Source organism: Microcaecilia unicolor, chromosome 1 (assembly GCF_901765095.1).
Source record: "Microcaecilia unicolor chromosome 1, aMicUni1.1, whole genome shotgun sequence".
NCBI classification, from domain to species: domain Eukaryota; kingdom Metazoa; phylum Chordata; class Amphibia; order Gymnophiona; family Siphonopidae; genus Microcaecilia; species Microcaecilia unicolor.
Window position 1 is genome coordinate 582,225,161 of NC_044031.1, and position 15,294 is coordinate 582,240,454.

The 15,294-nt window shown below is 42.4% G+C and overlaps 1 protein-coding gene across 6 annotated transcripts in view; it reads right to left on the minus strand.

Annotated features, from left to right (window-relative positions):
- Positions 1-15,294, minus strand: part of MTSS1 (MTSS I-BAR domain containing 1) — a 402,627-nt gene that overhangs the window by 39,801 nt on the left and 347,532 nt on the right. For all 6 annotated transcript variants that reach the window (XM_030219014.1, XM_030219006.1, XM_030218983.1 and 3 more), the window contains 2 exons: positions 6,519-6,626; positions 3,798-3,895 (listed from right to left, as the gene is read on the minus strand). In XM_030219014.1, coding sequence (XP_030074874.1) covers positions 3,798-3,895; positions 6,519-6,626 — 206 coding nt within the window. The remainder of the gene's footprint in view (positions 1-3,797; positions 3,896-6,518; positions 6,627-15,294) is intronic.

Here is a 15,294-nt window from a genome sequence, read left to right on the forward strand (position 1 = left end):
ATGGGAAAAGGTGTATCGGTCCTCCAGAAGGAGGGAAATAGATCCTCACCATCATCTCTACCATTCTGAGAACTAAGTCCGGGGTCTCCTACTCTGATAGAACCATCCACCTTACTGCTTTATGGAGCAGAAACATATGCAAAGGTTTCCTAATGTCCTGGAGAATAAGATCTCTGTCCTAAGGTTCCTCCACAACTGGCTTCACAATGCAAAGGGACTCAGTACCCTGAAAAAATAAATGCAAACAGCTCCTTCTTCTAAAACAAATCCCTAAGAAGTCCTCTCCCCTCAGTAAATGAAGGTTCCCTATCCTCTGGCATGGGGTCACAAAAAACACTCCCCAAGTTACCCATTCCTACCTCAAATTCCATCAGCAGAAAGTCCAGGTCCCAGAGACCTCAGTATCTTTGAACATCCTACTGAGCCCAGGTCTTCTCCCCTTATCACCACACTTCCCCAACCTGCAAAAAGCCTGGTGAATGAGCACCATCAACTCCAGAGAAAGTCCCAAACTAGTGAAGTTTGTGACTGACTGGCTAGGTCCTGCACATTCTGGTACATTGCCTTGGGGCACAGAGATCCGAGAGGAAGAAAACTAAGGGGGTGGGGAGGGGGCAGCAGGGGCCAAACCACTCCAGACTGACAGTTCCAACATTCCAAAAAGGCCGCCATTCTCAGCAGTGGAAAAAGCATGCCTCCATCACAAGCTGGTGTATCTTAGTACATAAGCATCGCCATGCTGGGACAGACCAAGAGTCCATCAAGCCCAGCACCCTGTCACCAACAGCGGCCAAAAGAACAAGCAATTTGTCCCGCCCCTCCTAGAAACAGTGTATTATTCCCGCGTCCATTCAATAACATTCTATGGCCTTTTCCTCCAGGAAGCCGTCCAACCTTTTTTTTTTTTTTTTTTGAAGTCCGCTAAGTTAACCGCCTTAACCAGTTTTTCCGGCAGCAAATTCCAGAGTTTAACTACACGTTGAGTGAAGAAATGTTTCCTCCGATTCGTTTTAAATTTACCACACTGCAGCTTCATCGCATGCCCCCTTGTCTTAATATTTTTGGAAAGTGTAAACAGACGCTCCACATCAACCTGTTCCATTCCACTCATTATCTTATAGACCTCTATCATATCTCCCCTCAGCCGCCTCTTCTCCAAGCTGAAGAGCCCCAGCCTCTTCAGCCTTTCCTCATAGGTAAGTTGTCCCATCCCCTGTATCATCTTTGTCGCCCCTCTCTGCACCTTTTCCAATTCCACTATATCTTTTTTGAGGTGCGGCACAGAATTGAACACAATACTCAAGGTGCGGTCGCACCATGGAGCGATACAATGGTAGAATAATATCCTTATTTTTGTTTTCAATCCCTTTCCTAATGATACCCAACATTCTATTTGCTTTCCTAGCTGCAGCAGCACATTGAGCAGAAGTTTTCAATGTATCAATGACACCTAGATCCCTTTCTTGGTCCTTGACTCCCAACGCTGAACCTTGGATGACATAGTTATAGTTTGGGTTCCTCTTTCCCACGTGCATCACTTTGCACTTGTTCACATTAAACATCATCTGCCATTTAGACGTCCAGTCTCCCAGTCTCGTAAGGTCCTCTTGTAGTTTTTCACAATCTTCCTGTGATTTGACGACTTTGAATAACTGTCATTGGCAAATTTGATTACCTCACTAGTTACCCCCATCTCTAGGTCATTTATGAATATGTTAAAAAGCAGAGGTCCCAGCACAGATCCCTGAGGGACCCCACTAACTACCCTTTTCCATTGCGAATATTGACCTTCTAATCCTACTCTCTGCTTCCTATCTTTCAACCAGTTTTGAATCCACAGTAAGACACTATCTCCGATCCCATGTCCCTCTAATTTCCTCTGTAGTCTTTCATGAGGAACTTTATCAAACGCCTTCTGAAAATCTAGATATACAATATCAACCAGCTTATCTTTGTCCACATTTTTGTTTACCCCTTCAAAGAAATGCAGCAGATTGGTGAGGCAAGACTTCCCTTCGCTAAATCCATGTTGACTTTGTCCCATTAGTCCATGCTTTTGAATGTGCTCTGTAATTTTGTTCTTGATAATAGTCTCTACCATTTTGCCCGGCACTGACGTCAGACTCACCGGTCTATAATTTCCAGGGTCTCCTCTGGAACCTTTTTTAAATATTGGCGTTACATTGGCCACCCTCCAATCTTCCAGTACCATGCTCGATTTTAAGGATAAATTACAAATCAATAACAATAGCTCTGCCAGCTCATTTTTTAGGTCTATCAGTACCCTGGGGAGAATACCATCCGGTCCAGGAGATTTGCTACTCTTCAGTTTGCAGAACTGCTCCATTACGTCTTCCAGGTTTACAGATATTTAATTAAGTTTTTCCAATTCTTCAGCTTCGAATACCCTTGTCTGGCACCGGGGTATCCCACCCAAATCTTCCTCGGTGAAGACCAAAGCAAAGAACTCATTTAGTTTTTCTGCTATTTCTTTGTCTTCCTTGATTGCCCCTTACACACCCTGGTCATACAGCGGGCCAACCGATTCTTTTGTCGGTTTCCTGCTTTTAATGTATCTTTTAATGTATCTTCTGGGTCAACACCCTTAGGAAGTGCTAAGAAAGGCCTGTTCAATGCTCCCATTATGCTGCCCGACACATTTGGCATTACACAAGGGACAGAAAAACCTGGCTGTGTTGCTAGACACCAGCTGCCGCTATGCTTCCCTTGCTCCAACATCATTGTGGGCCAACTTCCCCTCCCATACTGTGGGATTCTCCTGGACTGTTCCAGCCACTGCAGCTGACTTCTCTGCTTCAATTTCTCCGTCTCTATTTTAAAAAAAATAATTTTAATATACAGCTGCCATTCAACAAGCCTGAAGCAGAAGGTATAGAGATGAGAGCTCAGCCCCCACACCAGAGACCTTATCCCAAAGGCTCTGAGGAAGCTTTCTTCTTTACTTAACCAGTGGCCAGGACCAAGCCCTGGGAGCACTCAGCTCAACAACAGATAACCCCTCATAACTAGGGAGGGGGTGACCTGCAGACTTTTGCCTCGGAGGGAGGATCCAGCTCAACCAGGGAGAATAGCCTGGAGCCAGTGGCCCTATCTTCCTGCTACATTTTTCTAGACATACACCACTGCCAAGAATACACTGGCAAGTTCCTGGATTCCACCTCTCCTTATACTACTGATGTCATAAGAGAAAGTGTGTTCTCTTCTCCCTCTGCTGGCAGGGTGGCATAAACCCATGCATCTGAATTGGTTCAGCAGGATGAAAAAAGCTATTTAAACAGTATTTAGTGATAGACCTCTCTTTCTAACCTTCCCAGAAGAACGGAGAGGATATGATCTATGGGCTGCATCATGTTCCTACACTGTTGAATCTAGCAACACAGGGAATGTGCTGTAATGATGGATCTCTCCAGAGCTTGCTCTTGCTTAACAAAATCCTTGAAGGGAATCATCCTAGAGTACTTCGTCTCCTTAGTACATATTTGAGGAACTACAGCCCCGCTATAGGGTGTTTCATTGCTAGTAGAAACCATGTCAATAACACAATATGCTCAGTGCTGTATAAGAACCAGAGGGCGGCCTGCTGGCACACTAATCAGAATAATAATTTTCATGCTTTCTTTGGTGACGTGTGTCAAGTTGTAAAATATAGTGCTAAACATTTTATTTGAAGTACACTCCCATATTAACACACATTATTAGTAAACAGGTTCCACTATATTGGACCCATAGTAAACATGTATTAATGCCCATGTGCATGCTAATATGGTAATGCTTACCTGCAAACACTGGACTTTCTGGACATGGTGGTACTGGGAGAGGATGGGGGAGTCTGATAGGACCAGCTATAGTCTGAACCTTTCAGATCTAAAATAACCTGATAAAAGAAGTGAATTAAAATAGATATACACACACAAATAGATACTGGACTCAAAGTATATTCTAGGTAGGTTGAGATACATAACCTGTTTGGCAAAATTTAAAATAGACTAATAATTTTTAAAACTTGATTCACCTTTATCCCCAGACATCTGTATACATTTTAGAAAGATGTTCAGAAATATTAATCTAAATGACAAACTGTCTGAAAAGCTTGAAATCATCCAGTTCCCGAGAGACCATTAAATGGAAGGGGAGGGAGGAGTATCTAATGGTTAGTGCAGCTGGCTTTGATCTTGGCAAGCTGGGTTTGATTCCCTCTGCAGCTCCTTGTGACCTTGGGCAAGTCATTTAACCCTCCATTGCCCCAGGTACAAAAACGTTGAAGCCCTCTAGGGACAGAGAAAGTAACTGCATATAATGAGTAAAGCACTGTGTACATCTAGTAGTGCTATAGAAATGATTAGTAGTAGGTTACACTTTAAGGTATGCAGATTTGTGGAGTCTGCCAGTGAAGAACTTTCCTTTGATGGAGCTACAAAAAGATGCCTTCTTTGGGAATCCTTTTTCCTGAATAATGATATAAGCTCCTTTTGCAGCTAGAAGCAGAGAATGCAGTTGACTGGCTGTGTCTGCAAGGGCCCCAAGACCCAGAAGGTAGATAGATGATCTGTGGGGTGGGCATCACTACCCTGGAGTGACTACATAGCTCCAAAATGGCTGCTGTCCCCACTGATGGGAAAGCATGCCTACATCAGAAGCCAGGGTGCCCTCTGGGTCCACCCCCAGATGAGGCCTGCCCAATGCTCCTATTGTGCTTCCCCGTTAATTCAGCATTATACAAATGAACAGGAAAACCCTACTATGCTGCTAACACAATGGCTGCCACAACCAATATAGTGCCTGCCACACTCAATATTGCTGTTGCAGCTAGTGAGTCAGCATCATGTCTGCGTCTTTGTTCCTTGTGAGATGCTAAATTGCTGGGCCTGTACAAAAGCAGTATGAACAGGTCTCTCCTAGCACTTCCTTAATGTGGGAAGGAGACACCATAGATGCAAATTTCCAAGGTGTAATAAAATGAACTGTGTTTTTATTTTGTATACCCGATTGAGGTAAGGGGTTCTTTTCTACTGAAGATTTTTCTTCCCACGTGAATAAGCATTGGCTTGAGGGGTCATCTTATCTATTTGTTAAATAATAGCTTTCTAAAATGTCTTATGAACTGAATAATTTCAGCCTTTTCCAAGAAACAAGCCACAGATAATACTTTTTTACTGAATAAACTTAATACCTTTGTGAGCATCTTTCAGTGCAACTGATCTGCTAAAAGGAAATATCTTCCTCATTAATTAGTCACAAATGTATTAAATTAGTCCAGTAAAAAGATATTGTTTGCAACTCATTTCACTACTATTTCTACAAATCTAACAAATCTCTGTTGGATAATTAACATTTGCACATATCTGTCTAGATGTTCATAAAGCATTATAGATTCTTCAGTTTTTTGTTGCTTTTAGGTTCCCCAACAATTTCATTATCCTGTGTCAACACATGTAGCCTAGTTGAAACCTATTCCTATCCGCTCGCTGCCATTTAGGATGAGAATGAGCCCAAAGCTGAAGTGCTAAGGTATGCCATTTGCAACCATCATATGCACCCCCCCCACCCTTCACCGTGGGCCTTACCATCCACTCTTTATAACCAGTCACTGCTGTGACAGCCCTTTGTGGTTGGCCACAGTCCAATTCCCTTCAAAACTTGGCAGTTTGCATGCAATCCCACCCACAGGTGCGGTAACGGGGTGGATCTATTGAATGCTGCCTTTACATTGGCAGCTTCATGAGCACGAGTGCTGTGCTTTATCTGCCGTCATCTACTATATTACTATGAGTTGGGTCTCCTGTGTGGCAGAACACAGCATTGACAAGGATGACCCTTGAAATTTAAACTTCATTCCCTCTAACATTAAATCATCAGGTTCCCTTTTCCTGTTATTGAATGCCTTAATACCTGTTCATAAAAGATAATAAACTCCACTAGTACACTGTACTTATAACTGCCGAGTCTTAGTATTAGCAGGTTAAAAAAAAAGTCACCACATCCTGTGATTTGTATTCTACTGTAATAACAGTTCATCTGTTATTACAGTAGAATATAAATCACAGAATGGTGATTTGCAAGACCTACAAAGAAGGCTGCTTTGACTCTTAAAACCAAAAATGATTAAAACGGGGGTGGGAGAACACTCAGCAAGTATCTTCTTTACTTAACTATCCACACAAACTCTAATTTCACATCATTCACTGGAGCCTTCCCCGAGATATGTAGTGTGCACTGACATCCAATTTCTTGAACATGATCAAAGCTTAACAATTACATCTTAACTGTGGCTCAATGTTCTTGCTACTTCCCTCCCCCCCCACCACCAAATCAAAAACAGTTGAATTCAAAGTCAGGATATGTGCTACACAATATCATAAAATCCTGACTGAAAAAAAAAATGAAAAAGAACTTGAAAAATTACTAATATAGCTAGTCTTCAATGCATTAAGAATTTATCATAAATACACAAGAGATGCCTCAATACATCTGCCCCTACTTGCCGTAAGCTAACAAACCTGTTCACTGGCAGGAGGCAATTTGTGAGGATCCATGGTGAGGGTTTTCAAATCGTCTGAGATTGTCTGTAGATGAGTTATCTCTCCTAGCATCAATATCTCTTCTTCCTAGGGAAACATTCAAGGTAGAAATGCTGAACCATGAACCTGTACAATGTTGTCTTTTGCCACCTGCAAATCTCCCTCAAGATACCTCCTCACACCAGGAAACAAGATAGAGGCAGAAAACCTATGAATTCAGAAGATGGTCTTGCTATTTCTCAGATGCCAATGAATTCTGAAGATTATCTGTTTTAATTCTGATTTCCTTAAGAAAACCTACAACGGGGTTAAGAATCAGAGGCTTGAACTCAGCTTCTGTGCTTACTGCCTTGGGTTTTAGTGCTATAAGCACTACACTCAATTCTTACAAGGAGAAATCACAACTGCATTGCCCAACCTCATTATAGTAATGGTTCAGTGTCTTCAAAACAAAATATTGGAGTACCAATTAGGTATTTATACAGTGCTACCTCTGACCTATTTTGCTAGAGTAGAGAAATCATGTCAAGGATCCCAGGAGATTCCACAGAAATCAGTGGCATTCCATGGGTAACAAGAACATTTTTCTTAAACATGAATTCATAGTACTGTTGCAGAAAAGTTCAGCATCAGTTCAAAGTTATACTTTAAGAATTATGGAAATGGAGAGACCAGGGTGGCAATCAAGGTCCTCAAGGACCACAACCCCAGTTGGGTTTTCAAGATTTCTGCAATGAATATGCATGAGATTTATATGCATACAATAGAACCAGTACATGCAAAGCAACTTCATATGCATATTCATTGCAGAAATCTTGAGAACCCAATGGGTTTGTGGGACCATGGTTGCCAAGTTAGGAGATGATTTGGGAGTGGCTTCAGATGGCGTTGACTGCTCAACAGAAACTCACCACCTTCTTACAAAAGCATCTCTCTATTTAGGGGTTTTGGTGGTAGTCATTGCTTTAAAGTGACTTTCTTGTAGACATCACTCTGAATAAGTTTGTCTTCACCAGGCTCAAGCAACAGGAAAATAGGGACAATGATGAACGCAAAGTAAGCTGAGAAAGGCAGGAGCACGTGAAAGTCGAAGAACACTATTATGGTGTTTGTACAGGGATTTAAAAAGGAAAGAACATGATTTCTAAAGAATTGCCATTATTTTCTGACATTCATATACCCTTGAAACAGATCAATAACCAAACCATTTGTCAGGTCTATATGATGTTTGTTTTTGCGTCTGAAAACTGCCCTATTTCTGTCTGCTTCCATTCATCAACCAATGGATACTGTGATGATGCTTTAGATGTATAACATCTTGGTATGAATTAGTTTCTCATTTATTTGTAAGAGAATGGATATTCCATTTTTAATATGCTTTTGACAAATACAGAGGAGACGGAATCCAAAAAAGCTAAACCAAATAGCCAAAAAAGCACAAGAAGCTTTCAAGATTGAGAGCATGTCAACTTCACTTTACTGATCAGACCCGACACGGTCCATGTTTCGACAATAAATGCCTGTGTCAGGGAGCTACTGATGGTATCTGATTCCCAAGGAACAAATAATCCACTAAAGGAGAACGAACTTGTCTTGAAAACGACAAATCCGCTAGAAGCTTAATTAAGTGACGCCAAACAAACAGCGCAGGAACAAGATGCGAACATTAAAAGGTATCTTTCTACACTGAAGAAAACTGCTGTAACACACAGCAGTTTTCTTCAGTGCGGAAAAACACCTTTAAAGGTTCACATCTTGTTCCTGCGCTGTTTGGGCATTTAAACATCTCTATCATATCCCCTCTTTCCGAGCGTATACATGTTGAGGTTCATAAGCCTGTAGCCGCCCTCTGGACTGACTTCTGTTTATATCTTTGTGTAGGTGCATTCTCCAGGGCCCTCACCAGAGACTTATACAAGGGCACTATCACTTCTTTTTTCCTGCTAGTCATCCCTCTCCTTATGCACCCAAGCATCCCTTCTGACTTTGGCCGTCGTCTTTTCAACTTGTTTAGCCACCTTAAGATCATCAGACACAATCACCCAGAAGTCTCTCTTCTTTCGTACACAGCACTTCACCCCTTATATTATACCATTCCCTTGGATTTTTGTAAGCCAACTGCATGACCCTGCATTTCTTAGCATTAAATCTTAGTTGCCAATTATTGAACCATTCTTTAAGCTTCGCTAGATCCTTCCTCATGCCATCCACACCCTACAGAGTGTCCACCCTATCACAGTGTTTGGTATCATCCGCAAAGAGACAAACCTTAGCAGACAGTCCTTCTGCAATATCACTTAAAGAGATGTTAAAAAGAGCAGGCCCCAGGACCAATTCCTGCAGTACACCACTGACATCGCTTTCCTTGAAGCAAACTCCATTTACCACTACCCTCTGTCTCCTTCCATTTAACCAATTTTTAACCCAGTCAGTCGCTTTAGTGCCCATACCGAGGGCACTAAGTTTATTTATCAGTCACCTGTGCGGAACTGTGTCACAGGCTAAAATCCAAGTATACCACATCTAGCACTCCTCCCACATCCAACTGTTTGGTCACCCAGTTAAAGAAATCAATCAGATTTGTCTGACGTGACCTGCCTCTAGTGAAACCATGCTGCCTTGGGTCCTGCAGTCCATTCGATTTGAGAAACCTCACATAAGTACATAAGTACATAAGTACATAAGTAGTGCCATACTGGGAAAGACCAAAGGTCCATCTAGCCCAGCATCCTGTCACCGACAGTGGCCAATCCAGGTCAAGGGCACCTGGCACGCTCCCCAAACGTAAAAACATTCCAGACAAGTTATACCTAAAAATGAGGAATTTTTCCAGTCCATTTAATAGCGGTCTATGGACTTGTCCTTTAGGAATCTATCTAACCCCTTTTTAAACTCCGTCAAGCTAACCGCCCGTACCACGTTCTCCGGCAATGAATTCCAGAGTCTAATTACACGTTGGGTGAAGAAAAATTTTCTCCGATTCGTTTTAAATTTACCACACTGTAGCTTCAACTCATGCCCTCTAGTCCTAGTATTTTTGGATAGCGTGAACAGTCGCTTCACATCCACCCGATCCATTCCACTCATTATTTTATACACTTCTATCATATCTCCCCTCAGCCGTCTCTTCTCCAAGCTGAAAAGCCCTAGCCTTCTCAGCCTCTCTTCATAGGAAAGTCGTCCCATCCCCACTATCATTTTCGTCGCCCTTCGCTGTACCTTTTCCAATTCTACTATATCTTTTTTGAGATACGGAGACCAGTACTGAACACAATACTCCAGGTGCGGTCGCACCATGGAGCGATACAACGGCATTATAACATCCGCACACCTGGACTCCATACCCTTCTTAATAACACCCAACATTCTATTCGCTTTCCTAGCCGCAGCAGCACACTGAGCAGAAGGTTTCAGCGTATCATCGACGACGACACCCAGATCCCTTTCTTGATCCGTAACTCCTAACGCGGAACCTTGCAAGACGTAGCTATAATTCGGGTTCCTCTTACCCACATGCATCACTTTGCACTTGTCAACATTGAACTTCATCTGCCACTTGCACGCCCATTCTCCCAGTTTCGCAAGGTCCTCCTGTAATCGTTCACATTCCTCCTGCGACTTGACGACCCTGAATAATTTTGTGTCATCGGCGAATTTAATTACCTCACTAGTTATTCCCATCTCTAGGTCATTTATAAATACATTAAAAAGCAACGGACCCAGCACAGACCCCTGCGGGACCCCACTAACTACCCTCCTCCACTGAGAATACTGGCCACGCAATCCTACTCTCTGCTTCCTATCTTTCAACCAGTTCTTAATCCATAATAATACCCTACCTCCGATTCCATGACTCTGCAATTTCTTCAGGAGTCTTTCGTGCGGCACTTTGTCAAACGCCTTCTGAAAATCCAGATATACAATATCAACCGGCTCCCCATTGTCCACATGTTTGCTTATCCCCTCAAAAAAATGCATTAGATTGGTGAGGCAAGACTTCCCTTCACTAAATCCGTGCTGACTTTGTCTCATCAGTCCATGTTTTTGTATATGCTCTGCAATTTTATTCTTAATAATAGCCTCCACCATCTTGCCCGGCACCGACGTCAGACTCACCGGTCTATAATTTCCCGGATCTCCTCTGGAACCTTTCTTAAAAATCGGAGTAACATTGGCTACCCTCCAGTCTTCCGGTATTACACTCGATTTTAGGGACAGATTGCATATTTCTAACAGTAGCTCCGCAAGTTCATTTTTTAGTTCTATTAATACTCTGGGATGAATACCATCAGGTCCCGGTGATTTACTACTCTTCAGCTTGCTGAACTGACCCATTACATCCTCCAAGGTTACAGAGAATTCGTTTAGTTTCTCCGACTCCCCCGCTTTAAATATTCTTTCCGGCACCGGTGTCCCCCCCAAATCCTCCTCGGTGAAGACCGAAGCAAAGAATTCATTTAATTTCTCCGCTACGGCTTTGTCCTCCTTGATCGCCCCTTTAACACCATTTTCGTCCAGCGGCCCGCTTCAGAAGGGTTTCCATTAGTTTATTCACCATTGAGGTCAGACTGACAGGTCTGTAATTCCCAACCTCCACCTTACTTCCACTCTTGAGCGGAGGGACCACATTTGCCCTTCTCCGGTGCTCCTGGACCACTACAGACTAATGAAGCATTGAAGAGCTCAGATAGCAGAGCCACAATTGTTAAGCAGTTCAGTTTTATCCTTATCAGCTTCTACATATTCCCCCTCCCCCCTTCAGCTTTGATCCTCACAATGTTATTTTGGCACTTCCTGCTGTCACTTCTATAAATGAAAAATATTTTGTCACCCAATACCATATCAGCTATCTTTTGTTCCATTTGCTTCTTTGCTTTCCTGGCAGCTTTCCCAGCTTCTCCGGGTATTTCTGCCCGTCTTCCTCTTTCTGGAGCTGTCTTGTAACATCTGAAGGCTTTCTTTCCCTTACCTTTTCAGCCAGATGATCTCCTACCGTAACATCAAAAACATTTTCCCCCTTTGCAAGCATCAGGTCTAGAATATCTCCGTCCTGCATTGGTTCCGTTACCCACTGTTGAAACAATTCTTCCTGTAGGGGGCAAACACTCTTGGAGAGAGAATGTGGTGGTAGTGTGGATGTAAATGCAGGATGGAGCGGTGCAACCTGTCCAGCAGAGCTTGAGGTCTGATCTTCAAAGTGATTTAAATGGCCAGGAGAGGCACCTGGCCGTTTGAATCACACATCTGTGGTTATTCAGCAGCACTTAAGCAGACAGTGTCGCTGAATATCCCCTAATGGTTAATGCAGTGGATTGAGATCCTGGGGATCTGGATTCAATCCTCACTTCCGCTCCTTGTGACCATGGGCAAGTCACTTAATCCTCCATTGCTCCAGGTACAAATAAACTTAAGATTGTGAGCTTACTTGGAATAGAAAGTACCTGTACAAATAGTATATGTAAACTGCTTTGACTGTACCTACAGGTTATCAATAGAAATCAAACAAAATAAAACATGGAAAAGAAAATAAGATGATACCTTTTTTATTGGACATAACTTAATACATTTCTTGATTAGCTTTCGAAGGTTGCCCTTCTTCGTCAGATCGGAAATAAGCAAATGTGCTAGCTGACAGTGTATATAAGTGAAAACATTCAAGCATTACTATGACAGTCTGACAGGGTGGGAGGATGGGGGTGGGTAGGAGGTATGCATGGGGACATCAAAGCATATCATTGATATTCTAACATACACTGTCAGCTAGCACATTTGCTTATTTCCGATCTGACGAAGAAGGGCAACCTTCGAAAGATAATCAAGAAATGTATTAAGTTATGTACAATAAAAAAAGGTATCATCTTATTTTCTTGTCCATGTTTTATTTTGTTTGATTTCTATTGATAACCTTAAGAGTGGACTAACACGGCTACCACACTCCTCTACTGTACCTACAGAAAGGCAGTACATCAAAGCGTGGAACAAACAAAACATAAATGATCTCTCTCTCTCAAATATACTGCCGATGCTTGCCAAAGCATCATATCAAAGACATTCCTTCTGGAGTTCATAATAAATGGAACCCAAAATGATGGAATGTATTAGTTGAGGATCTTTTCTCTCTACACGACTCACAGAGCAATCGCTTGAGACTGACACCTCTATAATCAATGCTGTTCTAATGTTTCTCTCTTTTACCACTATGTCTGGTTTCCTTATATCTAGCTTTTTATTGGTTGGAATGGGGATTGTCCTATGTGATCATAACATCTTCTCTCCAAAATTCTCTTAGGGTCAAGATCCCAATGCTCTTCTGGTACAGCAATGCTGTAATGTTTACAAAGTTTCCAACAGATAAAATGTACCACCTTGTTGTGCCCTTCTATACAGAAACTTTCTGCCATCAGAAATTTTGCAAGTCAACTATGAGATAAGTGATTGTAGAAGCAAAGCTACTGAAGCACTACTGTAGCACTATGAGCGCCCTGCTAGTTGAAGACCTCCCCCTGATGGCACCAAAAACACTGCTCTCCACCTCAGCTGTCTGTGGCAGCTCCCTGAGCCACCAATATTAATACATGCTTAGAGTTAAAGGTGGATTACAGCAATATAACTAGGCATGCCTCTAATGTACAGTCAAATATAAAATATTAGAATCAGATTTTCTTCAACCCATATTCTTAAAAATATACCATTATGGTTTTAGGAACCTTCAATTAATTAAATTGAACCCCAAAGAAGCAAGACACTGCATACAACGTAACACTAGTGAAAGAAAACAATGACATGTGGCACCCTGAATTGTGCAAAATTTTAAAATCAGACGTTCTCCAATCACATTAATGGAAAAAAAATTATACCTTTTTATTGGACTAATTGAATACTTTTTCAATTAGTTTTCAGCAGCATACTGTCCTGAACCAAGGAAGGAGGTTTTGGTCTCCGAAAGTTAGTGTAAAAATAAAAAAAGTAAAAAAGTATTAGGTTAGTCCAATAAAAAGGTATTATTTTCCATTGTGTGTATATTTTTAAATTTAAATTAGAGTGGGAAAACAGCTACATTTTATCCAAATTAAAAATAAAAATGCTATCTAGCCATTTAATTTTTTTTTTTTATTTGTACCCCGCGCTTTCCCACTCATGGCAGGCTCAATGCGGCTTAGGTACTTCTTTGTACCTGGGGCAATGGAGGGTTGAATGACTTGCCCAGAGTCACAAGGAGCTGCCTGTGCCTGCAGTGGGAATTGAACCCAGTTCCCCAGGACCAAAGTCCACCACTCTAACCACTAGGCCACTCCTCCACTCGGAGTTGTGTTGGTCCCTATCTTCTCTCAACTCTCATGCTAGGGTTTCATGCCCATTTGTCATTTTTCTCTCTCCTCCTGTCTTCATCACCCCCACTACATCCATCTCTAACATTTTTTTTCCTCTCAGTGTTCTCCCACTTATTTTTGTCCCTCTTTATTAATTATTACTATACAGTCTTAAATTTCTCACTTTCTACTAAGTCTACCTATAACTTCTCTCTCATTTCACTATCTCCCTCCCTCCCTCCCCACCCTTCCACCCACGTATGCCCTCTCTCTCCTTCCTCACTTTTCCACCTAGGTCTCTCCCTTTATCCCTCCCCTTCCTTCTACACTCATCTCTCTCTTTACCATCTTCCATCCAGCGTCTCCCCTCTTTCCCTCTCCCCCTGTTCTATCATTTCCCACCCCCTTTCCATTAAGCATCCATCTCTCCCTCTCTTCCATCTGGTTTCTTTTCTCTTCCATCCTGGGTTACCTTTGGGGGAGTAGCCTAATGGTTAGTGAAGTGGCCTGAGAACCAAGGGAACCGGGTTCAGTTCCCACTGCATGTCCTTGTGACCCTGGGTAGGTCACTTAACCCCATGTACAAAATAAGTACCTCTATAATATGTAAACCGCTTTGATTGTAGCCATGGAAAGCTGGTATATCAAATCTCAACTTTTCCATTTTCCAGTCCACGGGATTTAGGCGCATGCTGCCAGCTCTGCCGGTACTTTGCCCCCTCTGACATCAATTTCTGTTCCAGGGCAGGGGACCGGCAGAGTCGACAGTGCATGCCTAAACACTACGGCCCCCTGCACCTGATGCTTACTGTTTTGCTGTTGCTGGTCAGAAGGAGAGAGGTGGGGAATGTTATGTTTCAGGTTGGGGAGACTTAGCTTCCCCAAGCCTCTTATACTGGGTGCCTGGGGAGGGGGGGGGAGGGCGGGGGAAACAGTCTTCAGCTGGCTGGGCTTGGGATCCATGCAATTTACTGCTGCACAAACCGGCAAAAAAAATGTTTGGGGAATGGTATCGGTCCGCAGACCGGCGGTTGGGAAATGCTGATCTATAAAATCTATGGCTGGCGTAACTTTACACGACCTAGACATAACTGAAATCTTACCACTTGACTGATTAACCTCTTTGCCATTAATGAATAAGCACTACCACTTCAATCTATGTCGAATATGGTCTCTCCATAGTCAAAGACCTAAAGTATGCTACAACCCAATTCGTTACTCAGGAACCTTCATGAATTACCATAATTTAGTCTTCCTTACCATGTATATGCACACGATATATATCTATACCATGATCTGTTCCACGTATGTTATGTTCCATGTATGTTACCATGTAAGTATGCAACTTAACGCATTACCATTTGTAATTCTGTTACCCGGAAATGGCAACCGCCATTATGGCAAATGTAAGCCACATTGAGCCTGCAAATTGGTGGGAAAATGTG